Below are 25,655 nucleotides of genomic sequence, written 5' to 3'. Positions count from 1 at the left end.
GACCGCTAAAGACTATTCTTTCTACAACAGATGACTTTCATAGTTTATGATAGGTAGCGGTCCCCTGGCGCAACGAGCGCTTGGATAAAAACTTTACTATTTATACTATTCTTAAAGGGCCCATACATACTTACCTATTATTTTTTACTTTTTAGAGGTTTATGTGTCGGGGGTTTTTTAAATTTTTAATTTAATTTTTATAACTTGTCATGACAGCAAGTGAGAAATGCTTCGAAAATTTCGACGACAACCAATTTTGAACTATAATATTAGCTGCGTAAAGTTTTAATTCAATTCGATTCGTTACAAGGACTCAGGTGTACTCCCAAACAAAAATTTTAGTGTTAAATTCAGTAGCAGATTCAAATTCGGTATTGATCTTTTTCTTTTTCAAGAGATTTATTGAAAATTTGTGTATTGGAAGCTAAGTGAATACCTACTCGAAATCAGAATATGCTTTATAGATTTTGCTTATAGTCTTTGGATATACAGATTTAAAATCAAACATTCTTCGTCGTCATCTTATCTGATATAATTTATTATGACCACTATGCCAAAGAAAGTTCTCCTGTGAGGATCTCCGCAGAGTACTGTTTTGTGCCGTTTGTGTCCAGCAACTCCAAGCTACTGCTTGATATCTATTGTCCGTCCGCCTATGAGGTCTTCTAACGCTGTGTTTCCCGGTACTAGGCCACCATTCAAGCGAATATTGGGACCCTAACTTACCTATGTAGGTATATCAGTCTTTCGAACTATGTGCCCTGCCTATTACCACTTCTGTTTTGCATACGTTGGGTATGTCGTTTAGTCTAGCTCTCCTATAAATTCCATTTCTGACTTGACTTCGTAGAGAAACTCCATTGTATAGCTCTCTCCTTCGCCTACTGAATTACTCTGAGCTTTCTTACGAGGCCTATAGTTAACGACCATAAATAACTAATTATTCTTGGATTCATATTATCGCGAGCAATACGCACTATTCGAAGACTTTGGTCTTCAAGCACTGAGGAACGAAAAAACATAGCAAAGCTTGCTGAACGCTGTCCAGCCGTGTTGGATTCGGTGTTTAACCTCATTCTTGAGACCTACCTAACTGGATTTTGTCTCCCAGATGTAAAGCTATGTGCCTTGCCATTGTCACTCCAGTTTCAAGACTCGAGCTAACTCACAGTCAAACACTATATAAAAAAAAATCATTTAATCATTGTTCATGTATGTTCAAGCTATAACTAAGTATGTCGATGAGAAGGTATGTCACTCGGGCAGCTCCCAGTTGACGTCATCATCGTAGTGTTCCTTATCTTTGAGCGGCGAGAAACATGGCAGTTTGGCGAATAAACCTGAAACAAAGAGAAAATTTTTGAAGCGAAGGAATGAGGACTTAACACACAAAAAGTTAAACGAATGCGCCAATAAAAAACCGTCTAGTCCCGTTGTCCCCGCTAGCCGTGTCCCCGTTAACGGGGACAGCGGGATTCGAATAAAATTATTAAAAACTCGTCCCATTGTCCCCGCACCTCATTGGCTGGGATAGCACGAATTATACATATAATTGCTACGTAATAAAAGCGTCGTTTTTGTCTCAACTAATAAACCATGCTCAACAGGACATAGTATAATGGCTCCCAGCGACCTGCTCTAGATCTTAAATACCATTCACCTAATAACATAAAAAACTCCTTTATACAGAGGAGTTACAAGTTTAATTAATTACATGACTAATATTCCCCTTTCCCCTCCAACTAAGCGTAAAGCTTGTTCTAGGAGTAGGTTTACGACAATAGTGAGATTTGAACTGCCAACCTTACGGTTTTTGGTCTATTGAGTATTAAACCTGTGTAACTTTCAAAGTAGACATTATTATTGAAATCTAACAAACAATAGACACAGATATTATATTCTTAAACGTGTGTACAAAATTTCATTTACTTTGGTTGCTAAATACTTATTCAAATGAGACTGAAACTACTCTTGCATCATTAAAGATTCAAGATTCTTTATTTGCAGAAATATTTTTCGTATACATAAAAATTATACAGTTAAGTATTGTTGTATGGACAGAGTAAAAGTCTTCTGTTAAAATTTCACATTAGTAAACGAGTTTTCATTCAACAAAGAAACTGTCATTTTGATAGTGCGTTCTAGCAAACAACGAGCAAGTTTGGACCGGTAAAATGTATCGAACAGTATTTTCGGTAAAATGTATCGAACAAATCTAGCAGTATTTTCTGTTTGTCGGTAAATCGTTTAGGAGTCGATCGAGTGAGTTATCTCAAAACAATTGACGCGATAGACTCGAGAGCAGCGAACGACCGTTCCGCTATTGAAGCCGAGATTTCATTTGGAATTGTTCGATCCAGCTATACTGATACAATATAGGTCGCACCGGCAAAATCTTTCGCCGGAAAATGTATTTCCGGGCACCTTTCCTAGAGCACTGAGTTTGACCGTAAGCACAGTTCACGACATATGACAACCTCAAGGCTTCATATGTCAAAAGGCTATGAAACGTCTAGGTGGGTGATATGGGCCGACGTAACAGCAGCTGTTGTGGCAAAGTGTTTTAAATCCTACTAATATTATACACGCGAAAGTTTGTATGTATGAATCGACTCTTTCGCGCAAAAACTACTGGACGGATTTGGCTGAAATTTTGAATAGAGATATATTATACCCTGGATTAACAGACCACTTTTTATCTCGGAAAATTAATAAGTTTCCACGGGATTTTGAAAAACCTAGTAGTTAGCCATCCAGTTACCGATTGGGGCCAACGTTGCTTACCTGCAATCAATATGCGCTTTCGCTGTAAGCTTTTAAACAGCAATGTCTTGTTTATACTTGGCTTTTGAGTGACAGAAAAGTTTTTTAAATCTCTTGTCGAGCCGAAGTAAATAGCATCGTACTAAAAAAACGTTTTCCGCGTAAAATTTCATTTTTTGATAAAATTAAAAAAAGAAAGATTGCCGGTCACAAACAACGAGTGATTAATCGTCCCACTTATTATTCTTATTACATTCTTTTAAGAATGACTTGACTTAACTGCTAAATAATAAAAGAGAGTAAGATAAATGGGGTTTCCGCATTGGGATGGACATATACAAGTACGCTGGAAGAGATCTGAAGAAAGAAAGAAGAAACTTTTATTTAAGTTGTGTTATATCACGTTATATCTAAAGGGTTGGTTATGCCGACGCTTCCTTCACTTGAGCATGAAAGCCAAAATGCCATGCCAAAAGGTGCATCATACAATATTATAAAAGTTATCTTTTGTGCCGATTCACCGCCTCCTCGGTAGAAATTAAAATTGGTCAAATAGTCTTCATGTTGACAAAAATGTCTCATCACTAACATTTAGTAATTAGTTCTGAGTATGTTCACAAAATGGCGCTCACCACGAATGTATGATAATAATATTATTAAAGTTGGAACAAGTGCGAGCGAGAGGTCAGCCACAACTGCTGCTGTCCGACCTCTCGCTCTAAAGTCTAGTTTGTTAGTTGAAATGGGATAGTGATATATATCAGTTACTTGCTTCAAATAGGAATTTAGAATGTTATATTCCTAGGTTTAGGTATATAAATTCATGATGCTAACTGCTGCTATCTGCGCCAATATGGCGAAAATAAAGTTGCTTAGAAACAGGTCGACAATCGCAGGTCCAGTGTAGTTTTAAATTATATTAGTAGAGGTCAGTGGTTTTCCGCCAAAGGCTTTTGTTTCGATTTCCCTGAGCCTTGCTCGGCGTAAACAGTAAATTGATACAAAGGTCAATCACAAAACGGAGTTAGGTAAAGGACATTCTTTATCAGACCTTTCCAAAGTGTTGTCTATAAAAATTCTTTGTTGTAACCTGTTTATTTATAAGGACAGATTAATCTTTAAGAACAAAGTTTAAACATAAGTAGTTTTTTTGTTTATGTGTATAAGAATCATTTATAAATAAAAATAATTACATCATCCATCCATCCATCAACCTGTAAGCGTCCACTGCTGGACATAGGCCTTTCCAAGAGCGCGCCACCAAACACGGTCCTCCGCCTTCCTCATCCATCCGCTCCCCGCCACCTTCTTCAGGTCATCGGTCCAGCGGGCTGGAGGTCGTCCCACACTGCGCTTACCGGTACGCGGTCTCCACTCCAGAACACGTCTGCCCCAACGGCCGTCGGTTCTGCGACAGACATGGCCTGCCCATTGCCACTTCAGCTTGCTAATCCTTTGAGCTATGTCGGTCGCTTTTGTTCTCCTGCGAATTTCCTCGTTCCGGATTTTATCCCTGAGAGTAATACCCAACATAGCTCGCTCCATAGCGCGCTGAGCGACTTTTAGTTTGTGGACGAGGCCAACTGTCAGTGTCCACGTTTCTGCTCCATACATCATCACAGGTAGGACACACTCATTGAAGACCTTAGTCTTAACAGGGCTCTCTCCGTCACTCGTTTCCACACGTTTCATACAATCGTAGTTCCAATTTCATTTGAATATTAAGCAACCAAAGTTCATGAAATTTTGCAGACATATTCTAGAAACTAATATCTGTGTCTGTGGTGTTTTAGATTTTTCTAAAAATATGTAGTTTTAAAATTACAGGGGCTCAAAGATTTGTATGAAATTTTTTAAGACCGCGTAGCTATGAAACCGAATATTTTAACAGAAATCTGGAAAACCACAGACATAGATATTAGTTTGTAGAATATGTCTGCAAAATTTCATGGACTTTGGTTGCTTAATATTCAAATGAAATTGGAACTACGATTGTATGAAACGAGTGACGGAGAGAGCCCTCTTAAGGCTTTGCGGTATCGACGATTCGAAGACCTGACGTAGCTTTGAAAATGCTGCCCAGCCCAGCTGGATTCTTCTGTCAGCCTCCTTGTCGAAGTTGTTTCTACCGAATTTTATAATCTGGCCGAGGTAGTTATATTCCTGAACAACTTCGATGCTGACATTGCCGACGGTGACGGCAATAAAAAAATAATTACATAATAATGATAAAATCAAAATCTATTTATTCGTTAAAAAAAAATTAAAATGTGTTCACGAAGAACTTAATTTACTAAATCACATAAAGATGGCGTAATCCATTATTAACTAGCATGTACTACATAAAAGTGTTAGGTAGGTTGTACGATGGTACGGAACACTTCGTTTGCGAGTCCGACTCGCACTTGCCCGGTTTTTTATTTACAAAGCCCGTACAAATACGTAGTGTAACAAAGTGTGGAGCAAATTCTCTGTACTCGTAGCCTCGGTAGCAGCTTTCAACCTCGCTTATTCGAGTACCAATATTTTGACATACCCCGGTATAATTACATAGTAGGATACCGTGGTCTCGCTGAATATAATTCCTCGCCTCGCTTTGACACTACCGCAATACGCTTTGAGTCTAAACCAACAAATCTTTCCTCTAAATCCAATTTCCGCACACCTGTCTTGCCTACTACCAAGATTTTTATGTTTATTTAATAAAGTCAAAATGTTCATTTTCCTAATCATGTTTGTACGCAAATTGAATAAACAGACTTCGTAAACTCTGAGTACGTACCTATAATGTGATTAAAGGAATCAATAAATTTGATATAGAGAGGTAAAAGTCTGACGTAGACGACTGACTTTTCCTGGAGGCTGATTTTTATCCAACTAAGGATTTAAACCCGACCTTTCATAATAAATTGTCTGCGTCTACCTTGGCGCAGGTAAGCGCTGTGGTCTTTTTGACGGGAGGTCCCGGGTTCGATTCCCGGCAGAGGTTTACAATTTTATAATTTCTAAATTTCTGGTTTGATCTTGTGGGAGGCTTCGGCCGTAGCCAGTTGCCACCCTACCGGCACATATTTTGACAGAAATAGCCTATGTTACTTTCGGGGTCTCTAACTACATATATGTCTCACATAACATAACTCAAAATTTAAAAACCCCCGACACAAAAACCTCTATAAGAAAACTAGAAAAGAGCTGATAACTTTGAAACGGCTGAACCAATTTTTTTTCGATTATAGCTAAGAACACTCTCGATTAAGCCACCTTTCAAACAAAAAAACTAAATTAAAATCGGTTCATTCGTTTAGGAGCTACGATGCCACAGACAGATATACTGATACACAGATACACGCGTCAAACTTATAACACCCCTCTTTTTTGGTCGCGGGTTAAAAAATCAAATTGATCCATTGCTCCATTACAGTGTGTGTACCTATTTGAAGAACAAACTGGCAAACCAACAAATCAATAAACCGATAAACAAACGCATATTTGCCATCCGTCTTGATGCTTACTCCAATTTTTTATAATTGTTTTTATTTTTGTTTGAAGTAGTCAAACTACTGGATTGTACTTTTGCCAAAGTCACTATTATTTTTGAGTTAATATCTAGATTCGATATGGAGAAAATAATTGTTTATAAATAAAACCTATGTTTGCCGACTGTCTGCGATGGGCGTTAATATGAGAACCAACTCGGCAAACAAATGTTTATGTTTGAAACAGTGTGTGAACAAAATAAATTACTGATTCCAAGTAAATTTATGTATTGTGTATTTTGCCATGATGCAGTGTAGTCAACATTTAAAGTGATAATAATATAATATTATTATACTTCGTCCATATTATTATTTTCTATTTAACACAATAGACACATCTGCTAAGAAAATAATTTTCAATCCCTAAGGAGGCAAAATAGGGGTTTGCAATTTGTGTAGTCCACGCGGACGAAGTTGTGGGTAGAAGATAGTATTTCATAAATAAAATTATTAACAAGTATTATATTTTACTTGAGTGGAGACCGCGTATAAGCAAGCGTAGTTTGAGACGCCCTCCAGCACGATGGACCGACGATACAAAGAGGCTGGCGGGAAGTAGCCGGGTGAGGTAGGCTGAGGACCGGGTGTGGTGGCGCACTTTAGGGAAGGTCTCCAACAGTGGACGTCCACAGGCTGATGATTATGATGATGATTACTTACCAGTAACTGCACCAGCGACTACTGATATAACTATCGTCACGAGAGTAGCATATAACTGATTGAGAGCTTGTGTCATTGCTGGCCTGCCAGTCCCCTCCTGGAAAACACGAAACCCATACTTTAATAAAAAAATCTAAACGCATAAAAAGAAAAATCCCGATTCGCTTACTGCTCAGCGCTCATTTCAGACCTCAGGACCTAGAAGGCTAAAATTTTATGTAAAAGTCCCCTTTATAATGTAGACAAAGATGTGACCAGATTTTGCGAAAATATAATAGGTACTGCTATTACTTCAATTTATACAAAACGGAACTAAGTGACATGCAACGCACAGCCTGAACTACAGGAACAAGAAACTTGTAATTTTGATCCAAGAATGATTATGAGAAATTCCAAAAGATTTTTTGAAAACTCTAATTTAGGTACGCGGATGGAGTCGCGAGAATAAAAACAGCTTAACCGATGAATTGATTTCAATGGATACAAAGACAGCTTGCACACTGGAAACCGACATAGGATACTTTACAATTCGGAAAATCAAAGAGTTTCTACCGCAATTTTATTAAACTTAAATCCAGCAAGTCAAAAGCGTCAGCTAGATGCCCACGAGTTTGAGTGAATTCAGGTTTTTGAAAATTTTAAATGAACTCTTTGGTTTTCTGAAAAAAAAAAAAATTGCTCATGTCTGACTCCGAGATGCAAGCTCTCATTTCTGTTACCAAACGTCAAAATTGCTTAACGGGTGGGTTTTCAAAAATTGGTCTTGGAAAAATAACAGACTGGCAGACAAACTTTACTATTTATAGTATTAGTATGGATAGAATAACCTTGATAACTTACTTCACCACCCATAGCTCCAAAAACTGCAGACAGATCCTCCCCATACTCTTCCTTAGTTGCTATAGCGGCAAATGCAATGCTGAGTAGCCCTGAGTAAATGCCAGGCATGCCGTGCAGGTTGTGGACGCCGCATGTGTCTCTGACTCCTAACTTGGTCAAGCGTGGCTATGAAACAAAATCAATTATTCATCATCAATACCAACCCGTCGCCGGCTCACTACTGAGCACAGGTCTCCTCTCAGAATGGGAGGGATTTGGCCAAAGTCCAACCGCCACGCTGGTCAAGTGTGGATTGGCAGACAAATCAATACTAATTAAGTACCTATATGATTATCTATATCTACTCAAATCCATGAGATGAAATTTTGCATGCAGGTTCCCTTTATACCTAATGCAGACCAGGGCTAAGGACGGATTTTCCTAAATTCCCAGGGGAGCGAAGCCATGGGCGATGGCTAGTTAAGTATATGGAACTTCACATATCAGACATACCCTTCACAAGACCGTGTTCTATGGAGAGCCATGCAAAACACTTAAGTCTAACGTTTATCTATTGATTAAGATGACAACAATGACGTTGACTAAATTCTCATCCCAACCAGAGATAATTTAAATAATTTATCTCTGTCTCAACCCATCATGGACCCATTTCTACGAGTAAGTTAGGGGCTCCTCTCAGAATAGGGGTTAGGTACAGTGTACCACACTGGCCAAGTGTGGATTGGTAACTTCACATGCCCTTGAGCCCAGAAGGCATACAAGTTTTCTAGCGATGTTTTCCTTCATCGCAAATGCTGAAGCCGCATATAACTCTAAAAAGTTCCAGGTGCGGTAACGAACTTTGAACCCTCCGAATAAGTCAAAGTCTTAACCACTGAGCAATCACCCATCAAACATCTTTACTTACAGTTAAATACCTATATCCGAGTACACTCAGTACTCCGGCGCCGATGCCTATAGCGATCGCCCCACCGGCCATTATATGCATGTTACACACAGAGCCCACCGCCACGCCGCCCGCTAACGTCGAGTTCTGTATGTGCACCATGTCTAACTTGCCCCGGTTGTGGCTGACGAGTGAGGACATTACGAATGTTGTAACCTACAAAATAGAAACACAATTAGGTCTAATTAATAATTTTATCAAAATACTTTGAGTAATAAGGTTTTACTTTACGCTCAACTATTAAAAAGCTATCAATGGTGTGGTTCAAGCAGCTGATAGCTACAGAGTTTGTTAAAACTTGTTTAAAGTTTTATTGCTAAGCCTGTCATTATTTTTGGAAAATATTCTTTGTTTTTGAACAATAGTTTTTTGTAAGCCATAGTTAATTAGTATGGTAATAATAAGTATACTTAGTGTATACCGTACTTACAGTGGCTGAAGCTAATGATAAGTAAGTATTGATAACTGCTCTTTGGTATTCACTATTAGTTGTTGTCAGTGCTGAGTTAAAAGACGGCCAATAGATCCATAGGAAAAGTGAACCTGGAATAATTTACTATATTTAGGAAAGGCTAAAAAAATCAAACCAACTGACATCCGAAAACCCTGAAATGCTGGCATAAATGCTTATTCAAAAATTGTTCATATTCTTGCATCTAGCGTTTTCCTAGCTGTTATAGTGAGATGAAAAGTTGTGTGTTCCACACGGCTGTTTTTTTTTTGCGTTCGTGTCTATGAATTCCTCGCTACGTTTAGTATTTTATTTTTGAAGCACTCGCTTCGCTCATGGTTCAACCTTGGAATCCTTCGCTGACACTGACTGAATTTAATACAAATCACGCGCAAAAATAACCACTTTGCAGCCTTGCATAACAAATAACTATTTCATAAAGTTTAGTACGTACCTATCATAGCGGTAACATCAGAGACGTAAGTCGGTCCACTCAAGTCCACCGTGGGAGACGTCGAGGGCGGAGGGTTGGTGGTTGTTTTCTTGTGGTGCGGCTTCAGGGCCCAACTGGCGCCTAAGCCGAAGTATGCACCGAAGGCGTGGATCCCTATTGAACCACCCACATCTGCTGCCTGGAGACATAATGAAAAATCGGTCAAGTACTAGTCGAACTTGCACACAAAGGGTTCCGTTCCATCTTACAAGAAATAACACTTTTTTTTTAATTTGCACGCAATTTTTTTTTAAGTCGCTGTCGCAAGGCCCAGCAGTGCGCCGAAAGTTTTAAGGTACCTTGAATATATCCCCGACGAGATAGAAGTTGGCGCACGCGACGGCAACTTCGACGACGGCAATGAAGAGTAACTGTAAGTCACTCGCGAGGCCCAGCAGTGCGCCAAAAGTTATAAGTACCGTCGCCGCCATTATATCAGCCTCTGTGAAGTTGTTCAACTTAGTAATTAATATGAATTATTAAACCTGCGATACGCTACGACGATGCTTTTGACTTAGGCCTCATTCTACGAAAGCTATTTTAACGTCCGTTACAAAAAAAAAATCATTTCAGCAGAGATGTGACACATTCACACACTTAGGCGCGTAGATTTCTTCACGAAGTTTTCCTTCGCCGTTAAAGCAAGGTTAGATATGCGTGCCCGGGATCGAACCCCCGATCTCCCGAATAGAAGGCAAACATCTCAACTTGCTCTAACGTGAATGAAGCTTAATAGGGCAAGTAACGAGAGCGTGAGTACTATGTTTAGGTATTGATTTAACTTTGCTTACATTAAAACTTTTCCATTAGCGATCCTTTTCCATATAACCACTACCTACCAAAATAATACTTAATTGAAAATTCAGCTAAGTGCATTAAATTTAAAATTAATGTATGGTTTTCAAGTAAATATTTCGGTTAGTTGATTTTCGAAAATTTGCCATTAGTATTATGAATAAATAAAATTGAAAGGTGTGATGACAATGCGTGATATGCGACATACTGACTGACGAATCAAAAGCGTAGCGATATAGACACCTCCATTGTGGCGCTACACTTCATACCAAATCACCGACTGCGCAGCTATAAGCTTTCATTTTTTCAAATTTAAATCCATTTTTTTTTTTCACAAAAAAATCATGATTCTAGGTCAACGGGAAGTACCCTATAGGTTTTCTTGACACACACGACAGACGGACAGACAGTATGTCCGTTTTTCCTTTTGGGGTACGGAACCCTAAAAATCTGGTCAAACTTGCTAGTTAGAACACGCATAAAGAAGGTTCCGTATTAATGCTTAGTTTGCTAGAAATGTTGAGAGTCACTGTTTCGTAAACGGTAATTTTTTCGAAAAAACTGTTCACAAAACCTCGTAATGATTTTTAAAATATATTTTCAACTACGAATCACTCGAATCACCTTGAGGGGACAAACCAAAATATTTTCGGTTATCACTTTTCATGGTCCCAAAGTACCCTAATTTTTTTGTAATACATATTAATATATCTTTGTGTAGCGGATATAGATTTTCAACTAAGTATAGGTATTCAACTTTACTCTTAAAGTTTTTTTTCAATAGAACACTATTGAAAATATAAGTGTGCTCTTACAATTTATTTTTAAAATATAAGACTGTACTTTGAAAGATCCTTTTTTACTACAGAATTCTAAAAAAAAGTACAAAAGTGCTAAATCACGCTTAAAGCACTACGTAAATTAAGGACTAGATTTACTAGAAACAATTTTCTTCCTTAAACGCCCGACCGAACTGAGAACTATCTTAAGCTTGGGATTACATAAAACATCTAGCGAAGAATAAACGTTTGTTCCTTTTAATTTAACAAAAAATACGGACAACGGAAGAAGGAAATTAAGGCTTAGGCACACAAAATGCGCGACGACAGCGACGCGTGATAACGCCGTATTCAACCAAAACCTTGAAGCTGTAATACCACAGAGTACTAATTAATAGCACCTTGTAGGTACAGAAGTATAAGTTGTCAATGAAATTCAAATAAATAGGGACTCTTGTTGCACTGCAATAATTTGCAAATAAGCGCGTACAATGCTGTGGCCTAAAATAAATGCCTCTCCTTCTATCGCGAAAACTCTTATTTTTCTCAAAAGAGGTAAGTTACACAAATGCCTTTAAAGGCCCTTTTTTGAATTCTTTTAACATTGGTGTGATGTAAAATTTCATACTAAACGAAACAACACTGGATGTCTCGGCATATGAGAGGCCGGCGAATGAGTATGTCATATGACATATTATCATCTCTCCACTCCCGCCCTGCCCAACGCTATAATAGAGGCCGTGGCTTGACGCTTTTTATCTGACCAAGCCTTTAAACACTTCGGAAACCTAAAATTTGTAGCTAGTATTTGCACTCGCTTTTGAATAGAATGCAATTCGTTTTTAACTTTCTTTGTTGAAGTGTTTTAAACAATGCTGTCTCTTACAGCTCGCTCAGATGAAAGAATACATTATGTACATACGCTTACGTTTGATAGAGCGATACAATGGAAACGGATGTTCAGACCTTTGAGAGCTTTAGTTTTCTGAGTTGCTGAGTTTCTTTATTATTATTAAGTTACTTGTAGACGATAAAGAAAAATTAATGTAGATACATCAACATAAAGGCACACACTTTTGAACTAAAAAATCTGAGCTTAAACAGTAAGTACCTATTTAAATGAATGATTTTTAATTTTTAGTTAAATTTTAATTTGTACTTAAATAGATTTTAAGTAAATAATTACCCAGTATGGTCTCTTTAGTAGCGTAAATTTTCATGTCCTGCATGTGGTAGAAGTTTTGACACAAAAACGCCCATTGTATCACTATGGCAGCAAGGAACCAGTTGAAACCCAACGCACTGTACGCATACTTCTTTAGAAATGTCATCAGGAATCCGAAACCGACGAATATCATCACATGAGTGCCTTCGAAACCTGCGAAAATAGACAGGGTTAGTAAATTAAAGGAATAAATAGGTTTAAGGTGGAAGAAGGTTTAAATAGGAATAAGTGGTTGAAAGAAAGGGTCCAGTTTAAGAAATTAGCTCTAGTATTGTGTCAGAATTAGTCGATACTACAGCTAATTTCTTAACCTGGACCCTTTCAAGTAAAGATTTTTATATAAACCTGTGATGATGATACTGCCATTGTCGCAATTGAAAATGACATAAGCCTACGTTGTCGTATTAGTTTAAAAAATGCGAAAAACCAAATTAATGTTGAATTTCGCGGGCAGGCCCGTCTCATGCGTCTTAAGCTAGTATTTTTGTCATCATCATCATCAAGCCATCGCCGACCACTATTAAACGCGGGGCCTAGAGAGATCCAGCGCGTGCCAGATCTTCGTTATTTCATAAAAGCTGAAAGTTTCTCTGGGTATTGTCCCCAACACAGAAAGGAACGATCAGCGACTATAAAGTTTGGATCATGGTGGCTTTGGGGGATAATAGATGCACTAACACGAATTACTTATAATTTACATCTCGCCAAACTGCACAGCAGTTTGTTGGCATTTGTTGACCTCATACATCGATTACCATGTCAACCTCTCCTAACATATTACCTGTTCGCTCACATTAGGTACTTAGTTTGTCTTACATTACATAGCACAGGCAAAGCAAACAGTTCAAAAATAACACTAAATATTACATAATATTACATAATAGACAACAGCTGATTTTAAACAGTGAGAAGTGGCAAATGATTTTACGCTGATTTTTTGTCTGCGTAGGTAAGAACTTGGATTTTTAACAAAGAGGCTATTTTGTAATTGTGTCTGTGATAGGCGTAAAAGTAATAAAGATAATGCGAAACGATAAATTACCGAAGAAAAATATTTCATTTTGAATTCGGAGTCTAAAAACATCTATGGCACTCAATTTGAAAACAAAACAAAACTCGATGAATACCAAATTGATGTAACAAATGATGTCCATAATCCACACGGCCGTACATAACAGTTGCGAAAACAAAAATGCTAAATGAAAAATTGCTCACGAAATCACACAATATCCGTGAATAGGCCTCAGGGGTGTCTCTCTCTGCATCACATTCCTCATTATAAGTATAGAATGTAACGACTATACTCACGTACATATTTAATCGATGTAAGCCCTACTAGATTGGAACCCATTCGTGAAAATACATGAGCAGGTACCTTTAGCTGTCACATTCTATACTTATAATGGCGATCACTCATGATAGTTTAAACATTGCCGAGTATCGTGCTCATTTCCACTAAGCATATTTTAACCATTTTAACGATGAACGTTTTCTTTGAAAATTGACACGATGTACTCTCAGATTCTTCCGCATGGCTATTTGAGCTTATTCCACCCTCCTTTTTCTACAACCGCACCGCACGGCACCGTAAGAAATGTCACCCTCACTACCTGGGTGCCTGGTGCACTTCGACCGCCCGTTGTGCCAGATCCTTTTTTCCACGCACATGCAAACTGTGGAATCAACTCCCATCAGCGGTGTTTCCACTAGATTACAACATGGGGTTATTCACGGGACGGACCAACAAATTCCAGACAGCTAGCCAGGAAAGCCAACAACGCATCGGTGGTTCCTCTAGTGCTGCAAATGTTCATGGGCGGCGGTAATCGGGCGGAAATGCCACCTGAGCGAAGCCAGTCAGTCAGTGAGCCAGGGCTGGTCAGTTAGTGGATTGATATCCAATGTGGCAACCAGGCCACGCCAATGAAAACAAAAATGAAAAATTGCTCACGAAATCGCACAATATCATCAGTTAATAGGCCTCGGGGGTGTAATCGAGAGAGAAATGGCTTCGCATAGAAAATCCTAGCATTGCAATGGTACCGATTTCTTTTATTACTCGACTATAGATATGGGCTGTGGTTGTAGAACTTTTAGAACTAATACTTCTTTTTAACACAAAAGATATAAAGGAAAAGTTACTTAATGAAGAATCAATGGTTTTCTTCGTAGACATTAGAAAATCCCTCTATTTCCAAATGTAATACCGACTTCCATCATCCATTCAACCGGTTTTAATACCGTTACCTTGATGCTATTATCGTGCGTGGTTCAGATAGATACGAGCATTGAGCTACATAACCATAGAGCCTCATATATCAGCTGTCAAAATACGCACCCTGTCCTTATACAAAGGCGCACCTGATGCAATATTTTTTTTTTTTTTAAATAAACATATGTGCAGATCACACGCAATAGTAGTGAAACCTTCAGAAAACTAAACTTCAAGAGAATGCGACGAATGCGGAGTATCAGGGTGGGAGTGGATGTATCCCACAAAACCTTCCCTTCCTATTGCCGTGACTTAGCGGCTTTGCCGGTAGGTTGGTAACTAGCCACGGCCGAAGCCTCCCACCAGACTAGACCAGTAATTTAGATATTATAAAATTCTAAATCCTGCAGGGAATCGAACCCGGGACCTCTCATTAATAAGCCCATAGAGCTTACCACTGCGCCAGGGAGGTAGTCAATATTCTTTCTCGTAAGTTCCCAAAAAACCTTGAGAATTCACATCCTCACAATAATTGTACAATTTATGACAGCCTTTAATTTATTTTCAGATTTTTGGGTTTGCTATTGCAACCTCTTGAAAAATCAACTCTTTGGATATATGAATATAGCGATAGTAAGGGACGATTGCTCCACAAAGCCTGCCTTTGAAGGGTATCAGTGACAAAGTGGTATCGGGTCTCTTTGGAATAATTTCGTAATAATTTTACACGTTATTCACGTGAAGTTATATATAACATTTACGTATCTCGTATATTCATAAAGAATAATAATAATTACATAAGGGTTGCTTATAATATAAGCGTGTCGGTCGCAGGTATTATATCAATAATTTTAACGAATTATTGGAATGACCTCTCAAAACCTACGCAAAGAATACAGATACAACGCGTAAAAGATCCGAGAGTTTTAATCTAAAAAAAACGAATGGTAAAATAAATAACTAATTAGAGCGCGTTTGCTATAGCAACATCTAATTATCCAGTTCCACGATCTAAACACCGAAAATATTCAACAATTGCTCCGAATCTCGGCAATGTAATTTTTTTGCTGCCAAAAGATACTCTAGAGCGATTCAGCGATTGAACCGCGAAAATGTTACAGATAGATAAACAGATAGACAGACATATTATCGCATTTATCAATATTAATGTGGATTATTATGAATAAATAAAAAATATTCATAAAAAATATGAAAATATCAAAAAAAGACATCAGTAACTTAATACATCAGGTAGTTTCAGGCTGTTTAGTTGTTGCGTGATTACCCCTCCACTTTTAAATGGTGCTCTTTATATTTTTGAATAGTACTTTTTGAATAGTCGTAGCTTTTTGAAAAGACTGAAGGTTTTGTATGCGTTGTAACGTGATTGCGAGTGGGGCTTTCAAAACTTGCTACGGGACAAGTTTAAAATAAAAATAAAATTCGTACAGGTACGAGTAACTACCTACTTCTTATTTTTAAGGTCCCGTAGTGAAACAAGAAACCCTTATTATACTTGCTCTAAAAAAAGTTGACAAGTGTCAGTTGAATTCTCGTGGAGCGGGTTCTGTAATGCATACATAAGAGTGAGTTTGTACGCTCAATATTAAGACATTTAAGCGGAATTCACATTACGAAATTAGTGGCACGACATTAGTTTCACGACATTAATTTCATTATCAATTGCACGTGTAAATGCCTGATTTCGTAATGCATGCATTACAAATCATGGCTTCTCCGGTTAGGGATCCGAAACTGTATCAGATTCCTAATTTTTATTTTGTTATTTTGCCAAAAATACTATTTTTCTTCAAAAAGTCACCAAAGTTCTTAGCCTGCAGATTATTTTCAAAACTTATTCACATTCTCAGCTATATAATAACGTACAGAAATCCATAATACGTTGAAAATTAGCAGATGAAACGCGAAAATATGAACACAACGGAGAATTTTCTTAATCCTGGTATTTTAATACATGTATACTAACCCTAAAAAAGGGGTTTGTAAAGTTTAACAGCTCGTTCACACAGGCTGCGTAAGCGTGGCGTAAGCGCAGACGTAGAGCAAATCATTGCGTTGTAATGTATGGAACTGTATGAAACATGACATACCGCTTGCGTGGCGTGAACGTTCACGTAGACATAATGCATGCAGTTATGTCTACGGATTTACGCGCGTCACGACGCACGCGTCACGTGTACGTGCTGCATACGCAATTGGTGTGAATCGGTCGTAATAGTTTAATTGGCGCCTTGCATTCCACATATTATTACCAGGATTAATAAAGAATTTGTTAATAAATTAATGGTAGTTTAATAGTTGCATGTCATGTCAGACGATATCCACTATAGTATCATCTTTCGAGTGTGATGATCAATTAACTAAATACGTGTGGATATTAAGATTAATTGTAGTGGTATTGTAGGTACCTATTTGTTTATGCGTTAATTTAAAAATTGGCACATCCTAATTGACATGGTTACAAAATGGTTGACAATGACATACTAACAATAATTGCTGACTCAGTAATTCAGTAAGATTCCACAAGTGGGATACTTGATCTAGTCTGACCACCACCCTGGCGCAGTGGTGAGCGCTGTGGTTATTAGTGGGAGGTCCCAGATTCGATTCCTGGCAGGGGGTTGGAATTTCATAGTTTTTTAATCACTACTCTGGTCTAGTGGGAGGCTTAGGCCGAAGCTAGTTACCACCCTACCGGCAAAGCCGTGCCACCAAGCGATTCAGCAGCGTTCCGGTATGATGCCGTGTAGAAACTAAAGGGGTATAGGTTTAATAAAAACTGCCATACCCCTTCCAGGCTAGCTCGCTTCCATCTTAGCCTGTATCATCACTAATTACCACCAGTTGAGATTACAGTCAAGGGCTAACTTGTATCTGAATCAAAAAATTAAAAAAAAGTGTGCTGGGAAATCAAATTTGATCCAGGTTAGTAACTGGATGGGTGATCAAATTTTCAGGTTCATAACTCCAAACGTGGCCTTTCAACTGCTTCATTCCTTGTTAGTATCACTTAGGTACATGTAATAGGTAATTCTAGTGAATCGTGCTCTTAGGCTCTTTACACACTGTACTAAATACGGAGTGCCGAATTTGCAGGTCTGACCGTAGCTTTGCAGCGCCGTCGTTTTCAGCTATTAACACCAATATCTGATTATAATGGTTAAACCTAAGAATTGAAACCGTACTCTTAGGTTTTTCACTAAATCCAAATTTCGTTTTCCGAATCCGTCTATTACGCAATTTCGTTATCTGATCTAAAGCGCAACTCCTTAATCAAATTATGGCTACTTCCTCCAACCAGTTACTAAAGAGCGCTAATCTAAAATCGCTCATACATTTGGGCGGTTTCTTTTAGTTACTGCTTACCTCTAATGTCATGGTGTTTCTCTCCACCATACCTCACGAACACGAAGAACAAAGCCATCAATATTAATTGAAACAGCATCAACGGCACATACTTCATATTGCTGAACTTCTTCATCCTTTCAGGCTGAAAACAAAATTTCATATTAAAATTATTATCAAAACCAATAGGAACAAATTAGCCAGCTGAAGTGGCAGTGGGCAGGCCACGTGTGCCGCAGAACTGATGGCGGCTGGGGCAAACGTATTCTGGAGTGGAGACCGCGTATCAGCAAGCGCAGTGTGTGACGACCTTCAACCCACTGGACTGACGACAGTGGGGAGTGGGTGGATGAGGAAGGTGGAGGATCATGTGTGGTGGCGCGCTCTTGGGAAGGTCTATGTCCAGCAGTGGACGCAAACAGGCTGATTGATAGATTGATAGGTAAAGAGACACATTATAGACTGAAACCACGCGATGCGTTTCCGGTGTGCTACAGCGCCGGATCGCAGTGAATTCGACTATTGGATGCGATAGTACCACCATGGCAGGACAGACGGACAGACAGACAACGTGATCCTATTAGGGATCCTATGTTCCTTTTATCCTTTTGAGGTGCGGAGCCCTAATCAAAGATGTAAATATAATATTTTATGTAAGGTATATACTTTTTATGACATAATAAAATATATATCACGCTAGAAACGTGCACAAAAAATTTGCTCCGAACTTTTGTCGATTAATCACAAGACTCAACGACATGTCCAGCGGTGCTTAGCCAAGACTCTGACGAGTGACGACTATTATTTTCGCACATAATCTAAAATTATATAAATATATAATTACTAATATTATAAAGAGGTAAAGTTTGTAAGTTTGTTTGTAGGAAGTAAGCTCTGGAACTACTGAAGCGATTTTGAAAATTCTTTCATCCATAGAAAGCCACATAGGCATTGAGTGACATAGGATATATTTTGATCTAAGCACCCGTGCATAGCCGCGGCACTCATGACGAACTGTTCTGATCACATCTGAATCTGATTCACAACCATCATGTTTTTCAACAAATCATTAAAAGACTGAAGAAGCAGTAACATAAAATTAAATTAATGAGATATCATATTTTATTAATATAGAAATGTTTCGGAATATTGCTTTAATCAAAAAGATAGTCGAAACTTTTCGAATATTCGCTACCTTTAACGCTCGACATTTGGCTAACGCTTGAGTTCGGTAATTAGCGAAGAAATCCTTTGCGAGCAGTTTAGTTCAGCCAAAATGCCGCAGAAATTAGGTCACATTTTGATAACTATTTTGTACGTGATCAAGCTATACCTAAAAAGGTTTGGTACTATGTAGTATGTAATATATTCGACGAAGTTTGTATTTACCGCTTTATGCTGTTTTATTAACCCCCGACCCACGAAGAGGGGTGTTATAAGTATGACGTGTGTATCTGTGTATCTGTCTGTGGCATCGTAGCTCCTAAACCAATGAACCGATTTTAATTTAGTTTTTTTTGTTTGAAAGATGGTTTGATCGAAAGTGTTCTTAGCTATGATCCAAGAAAATCAGTTCAGCCGTTTGAAAGTTATCAGCTCTTTTCTAGTTACTGTAACCTTCACTTGTCGGGGGAGTTATAAATTTTTAATTTACACTTGTGTATAATATTATGTAATAGGTTCTGGGTAGATTTATGTTAGAACGTACAAGAGTGGGCTCTAAAGCGGAATTTACATTACGAAATTAGTGGCACGAAACTAGTTTCATGACAATAATTTCATTATTAATTGCACGTGTGAACGTCTAATTTCGTAATGCATGCAATCCTCCCAGCAGACCAGAGCAGAGATTAAGAAATTTTAAAATTCTAAACCCCTGCCTGGAATTGAACAAGGGACCTCCACTAATAAGACCACAGAGCTAACAACTGCGCCACAGAAGCCGTTATAAGTATGTAAACCCCGAATTGTCAAAGAAAATTCATTTATTCCCCAGATTAAGTAGCCCATTGTACATTCAACAATAGAATTTACCAGACCCTTTAAAAACGTGTGCGGTTTTTGTATTTTCCCCATGTTTATTTTGATAAACAATCTATTTTCAAGGGGATTACGAGTACAATACACGCACTCTCTAGTCTGAAGTGAAAAAAAAAGTTACAAACAAACACAAAAATTCAATTTGGAAAACCTTTGATCTTTAGTCCCCAACGGATTTCATCTTGCGCGATTCTTACGCCGCGCGCCGGCGGGGAATACATCGAAAAAACGTGCCTTTATTTCATAAAAAACATTCGAAGATTTAATTATGTAAAAGAGGTATCAGAGAGTAAACAATTTGTCAAAAAACGGAATAATACATTTAAATAAAGTACAATAATATATAAAATGAAAAGCTGGCTGACTGACTAACTGATCCATCAACGGACAACTCAAACTACTGGGCGATTCAGGCTGAAAGGTACGCAGATAGCTATTATGACGTAGACCGCTAAAGAAAGAGATTTTTAAAAACTCAGTCGTTAAAGCCCATGAAATCGAACCCACTGTTTATTCACATTCAATATTTTCAATGAAGCTTCGAAACTCCGGAACTCCGGACTTGGAACATTGAGCATCAAAACCTGACTCCGGAGATGAATAGTCCGATTCCAAGCCTACTAGCTAGGATTGGAACTAGAACTAGAAACAATAAGTTTATTTTAACCACTAAGCTATCAAGCCTTTTGATAAATAGCCTTACCTCCTTGGCCTGATGATGGCTTTGATGATAGCTTGAAAAATAGTGACTAAATGTCGATCCCATGATTTGTAAATATTATGATGAAAAAACAACTAATCAATGTAAATTTGCTTTACCTACACATAAACTAATAAAACTTTATACTATACAGAAAAATGTTAGGACACAGCCAAAAATTAAATTAATTTCTTGATCCATTCTTGACATGATTGGTGTCATACAAGTGTCACGCCAAAGAAGATTACCAACTACCAAGGACCAAGACGTGAACCAAAAACTATATTAATCATAGACTATTAGTAGGCTCCATTCTGCGGAATTCTGCGGATTATCACGTACGGCAGACGACTACGGACAGCCAGCAAGTAAAGCTCGGCCATTAACGACGAAATATCTGTGCTACCACGGACAATACTGTTACCATGGTGCGTCGGTTCGGGCTAGTTCCCATCCGTCCGCAATGTCACGCACCGTGGGAAGCCGGTATTGGGCTTCAATCTAGTCCAATTTCAGTCTGTTCTGTGATTTTTGAATATTCCAATGATAAATAATTCAAAATGGTTGTCAGTGCGAGGTCACCGTTCCAGAACCTTGGGACCCCGACGTCTTTTTTAATTCACTATAGGCAAGCGCTTAACCTACATATCTATGGCTTAACCACAATCACACCTGTTGGAAAGTGATGATCTGGTCTAAGATGGGACGCATCTATCGATTCTTCAAATTATGTGCACTGCCCATTGCCACTTTAGCTTCGCAAGCCATTTTGGCTATGTCGGCTACTCTGGTCCTTCTACGGATCTCCATATTTCTGATTCGATCACGTAGAGAATTTACAAGCACAGCTCGCTCTCTCCAAGCAAGTCCGCTGAGTGATTCTAAGGTTTCTTATGGGACCCATAGAGCGACTATGTCTAGGATCCATATGACGAACGAATCGAAGACTTTAGATTTCAGGCAATAATGAATGGACGAGAAGACATTTCGCTGCCCAACTGAGTTGAATTCAGGGACTAACTTTTTCTCAAAATTGGACCTATCCATCGGAGAAAACTTATGACGTCCAAAATTCGATTTCTTAATGAAATTAAATTATTAACTCAGAAACTAACATTTTCATGTATTTTTTTTATGAAAAATCACTTAATGGGGTAATTTGTGATGAATCTCGTCTAAGGCTTTTTTTACATTTTATGATAGTTATATGATTGGTGGTAGACTTTACTTATGATATGCCACGAGGTAGAATAAAAGCCACCAAATTAATTAAATTTCTACTCTTCTACTACCCAGCTACCGATTCAAGTCATTTTTGCTAAGCCATTGAATCCAATTCTTAAAATATCGGACATAACATTTTATATTCCACGCAATTCGGTAAACGTACCGAAGTTTTCGCTTTGGCACAATTAATTCAACGTAGAAATTGGACGGCCATTATGCAATCGGCTGCACGCGAGCGTGAAATATTCAGATTCCCCAAGCTCTGTGAACATTTGCACGTAAACATTTGAAGGGGTTGTGACTTTAAAAAAACAATTTTGGATTCGCTTTTTTAGGGTTCCGTACCTTAGAAGGAAAAACAGAACCCTTATAGGATCACTTTGTTCTCTGTCAGTCTGTCCATCCACAGGGTAGGTACTTTCCGTTGTTCTAGAATCATGAAAGGTAGGTAGAGGTCTTATAGCACAAGTAAAGGAAAATGTTTATTTTAGTTAGTATGTTTGGTTTGTTTTATCTTTTCGTTTTTTGTCTCTTTTTTGTTTGTGTCATAAATTATCATAAATCATCTAGTTAGTGTAAGTGGCTCTGCCGTTCCAATTAGTTGTAAAATAAATAAATCAGATTGTTATTATGAACATACCTATTATATTATTTACATAATATGTTCATCAACTTGTTAGAAGCACAAATCAAACAATTTCGTAGAAACTTTGTGACCAATGCGACGTTTGAACGTTTCCTGAATGTTTCACAAAACATTGCCATTGTATGAAATCTTACCACAGTCACATACAAAATATCAACGTGATTCCTTGAATTAAGCAAAATATGTATTACTAGCGACCACCTGTGGCTTCGCTTTTGTGGCAATTTCGAAAAATCTGCCTTATTCCTTGCTAACATTTGTTTGTTAAAGAATATTAGCCATGTTAATAATGACTTAGAGGTTTCCCTATCCCCTCCAACTAAGCGTAAAGCGCCTTAGGCCAGGCCACGACTTGGAATAGTGCAAAGGGACTGTACCGCAGACCTTTCAGATTTCAGTCCACTCCTATAACCGTTTGTTGAGCTATTTCAGGCTGTGAAAATTGCCCCAGGGATCATCAGTGCTAGTGTTTCAGCTTTCTAGGTCCAAGATTTTGTTTAGTCTGGGCATTGATGAGTCAAAGGTCAGGATTTTTCTTTTTACCTGACTACGGCAAAGGCAAAAGGAAGGGTTATGATTTTAACAGTCTATGTAGGTTCGTATACAATTGAAATTTAAAATCAAAGAAGAATTAATTTATTTTAATTCTGTTGTCAATTAATTACGTAATCTACTCACACTTACGTGAGTAAAACTTACAGGTGTGGTTGCGACCTAAGGGTAAGCATACAATCATGAGTAAGAAGGTACAAAATGTCCTCCCAAAAATAGAGATATTGGATGGAAAATAAATTGGCAGATGTCTGAAAACTGACAGGCCACTTTCACTCCGTATGTAATTCATCAATCATAGGTTGTGCCAATTTATTCGCTTCTACCGAGGAATTAGATCGGAGCAAGCTCTTTTCATCTTTTGAGGGTCTTGTTACGTAAGGCTTACACGGGATTCTATGGTATGTTAGTTTTTAGGGTTCCCTAAGGGAAAAACGGAACCCTTATAGGATTATTTTGTTGTTTGTCTGTCTGTCTATCTGTCCGTCTGTCTGTCTGTGTCCGTCTATCTGTGTGCCTAGTGGGAGATTTTTAACCTATTCGATCGCGTAAAAGTTAACTGCGTTTTGTATGGAATTGAAACAGCGCCATCTTCTTGTCACTAGATGGCGCTGTTTCAATTCCATACAAAACGCAGTTAACTTTTACGCGATCGAATAGGTTAAAAATCTCCCACTAGGCACACAGTCCGTCTGTCGTGTCTGTTAAAGAAACCTATAGGGTACTTCTCGTTGACCTAAAAACATGAAATTTGGCAGGTAGGTAGGTCCTATGGCACAAGTAAAGGAAAAATCCAAAAACCGTGAATTCGTGGTAATGTCCCAAAAAAAAAATAGAATTTTCAATTTTCAAAGCAAGATAACTATACCAAGTGGTGTGTCATATAAAAGGGCTTTACCTGCATATTTTAAAACAGATTTTTGTTTATTTTTATGCATAATAATTTTTGATTTATCGTGCAAAATATCGGAGTACGGAACCCTGGTGTGCGAGTTTCAGTCGCACTTAGCCTTGACCTATCGATAAAATTTCTTGTCGTGATTTTATTGATAAGAATATTCGTGACTCATAAATCTTGGACAATCTACTCTCCTTTCAATTAGAATCAACTAAACCATCATTATGATCATGATGATAACACATGATGTACATTTAAGTTCCCATTTTAGGGTCAAAGTACCCAAAGAGTAAAAACGAAGCCCTAAATTACTGTCTGATTTATGCATCGATGTAATTTATGTCATACATGATTCGCAGACTTTTTCAACATTATGTACAACTTTCAGGCGTGAAGTTTCTTCGCGAAGTGTTCCTTCATAAAACAAGTGATATTTAATTGCTTTCAAACGCATGTAACTCCGAAAAGTTGGAATTGCATCTGCAGGATCGAACCCTGAACTCGCCGAATAGGAGACCAATATCTTAATCATTAGGTTATCACCGCTTTTTTAACCCCCGACCCAAAAAGAGGGGTGTTATAAGTTTGACATGTGTATCTGTCTGTGGCATCGTAGCTCCTAAACAAATGAACCGATTTTAATTTAGTTTTTTTTGTTTGAAACGTAGCTTGATCGAAAGTGTTCTTATAATCCAAGAAAATCGGTTCAGCCGTTTGAAAGTTATCAGCTCTTTTCTAGTTATTACTGTCCTTCACTTGTCGGGGGTGTTATAAATTTTTATTTTGCACATGTTAATTAAGTATACCTCAACTTTTTATTCACATTAACTGATTAAAATTAAATACCTACCAATACCTATAGACTTTTTACTTATAGTCATGCATCTTGCGGGCCAAAAAAGAAAGAAAAATAAAAAAATATGGTACCTCTTAATCCACGTTTAAACACAGTTAAGTTTAATCAATGATCGAGCGCACTCGCCACACTTGAATGTTAACTGAGAACGTTCTGCCATCATAGTTCGCACACGTCCATCAGCGATAATCTGCCACAGTTTTTTCGAAAATTAGACTTTTCAACACATGCCTAGCTTATTTTTTGATATATTTTTTCCACTTACTTTACCTGAATTTTGATGTACTCAATAAAGATTTGATTTGGAAAAATCAATTTCAACGACTGATAATCATGATTTCGCTAGGACAATGATAATTTAGGTCAGATTGTTTTAGCAGAGCAGCATGTGACTATACGGTATGCAAAAAATTTAAATTTCAACCCCTAAGGGGGTAAAAATTGTCTAGTCCATGCGGACGAAGACGCGGTGGTCATAAGCTAGTGCATGATAAGCCTATTTAAAAAAAAACTTTTTTCATCATTATAGCACTAACCATATTACAAATACGAAAGCGTGTTTGCTTGTTGGTTGATTGGTTTATTGGTTCAGTGTCAGTTTGTCCTCCAATCACATCGCAACGGAGCGACGGATGGACGTGATAGTTTGAGAAGATCTGGAGCGTGATAT

The 25,655-nt window shown here is 38.0% G+C and overlaps 1 protein-coding gene across 2 annotated transcripts; it reads right to left on the bottom strand.

Annotated features, from left to right (window-relative positions):
- Positions 1-1,186: 1,186 nt before the first annotated feature.
- On the bottom strand, positions 1,187-25,151 carry LOC123872919 (ammonium transporter Rh type A). Of its 2 annotated transcripts, none has more exons than XM_045917519.1 (10): positions 25,057-25,151; positions 18,088-18,211; positions 12,450-12,641; positions 9,989-10,131; positions 9,651-9,828; positions 9,176-9,288; positions 8,707-8,901; positions 7,800-7,964; positions 6,960-7,056; positions 1,187-1,340 (listed from the first exon to the last, which is right to left on the bottom strand). In XM_045917519.1, exons 2-10 carry the CDS (start codon positions 18,200-18,202, stop codon positions 1,255-1,257), a joined length of 1,284 nt encoding a protein of 427 aa, XP_045773475.1. In that variant the 5' UTR covers positions 18,203-18,211; positions 25,057-25,151; the 3' UTR covers positions 1,187-1,254. The 2 variants fall into 2 exon arrangements, with proteins under 2 accessions (XP_045773475.1, XP_045773474.1); XM_045917518.1 differs by lacking the exon at positions 25,057-25,151 and adding an exon at positions 20,810-21,009.
- Between the last annotated feature and the right edge of the window lie 504 nt (positions 25,152-25,655).

Source organism: Maniola jurtina, chromosome 16 (genome assembly GCF_905333055.1).
Source record: "Maniola jurtina chromosome 16, ilManJurt1.1, whole genome shotgun sequence".
Lineage (NCBI taxonomy): Eukaryota > Metazoa > Arthropoda > Insecta > Lepidoptera > Nymphalidae > Maniola > Maniola jurtina.
Note: the sequence above shows the minus strand (reverse complement) of the source record. Positions and strands in the feature narration are given on the sequence as shown.

Coding starts and splice junctions, on each gene's coding strand:
- LOC123872919 (XM_045917518.1), bottom strand. CDS start 20,872: ATGGGATCGACATTTAGTCACTATTTTTCAAGCTATCATCAAAGCCAT. Junction 18,212..20,809: donor GCCATCATCAGGCCAAGGAG/GTAAGGCTATTT, acceptor TTTTGTTTTCAG/CCTGAAAGGATGAAGAAGTT. Junction 7,965..8,706: donor TCGGATATAGGTATTTAACT/GTAAGTAAAGAT, acceptor TTTGTTTCATAG/CCACGCTTGACCAAGTTAGG.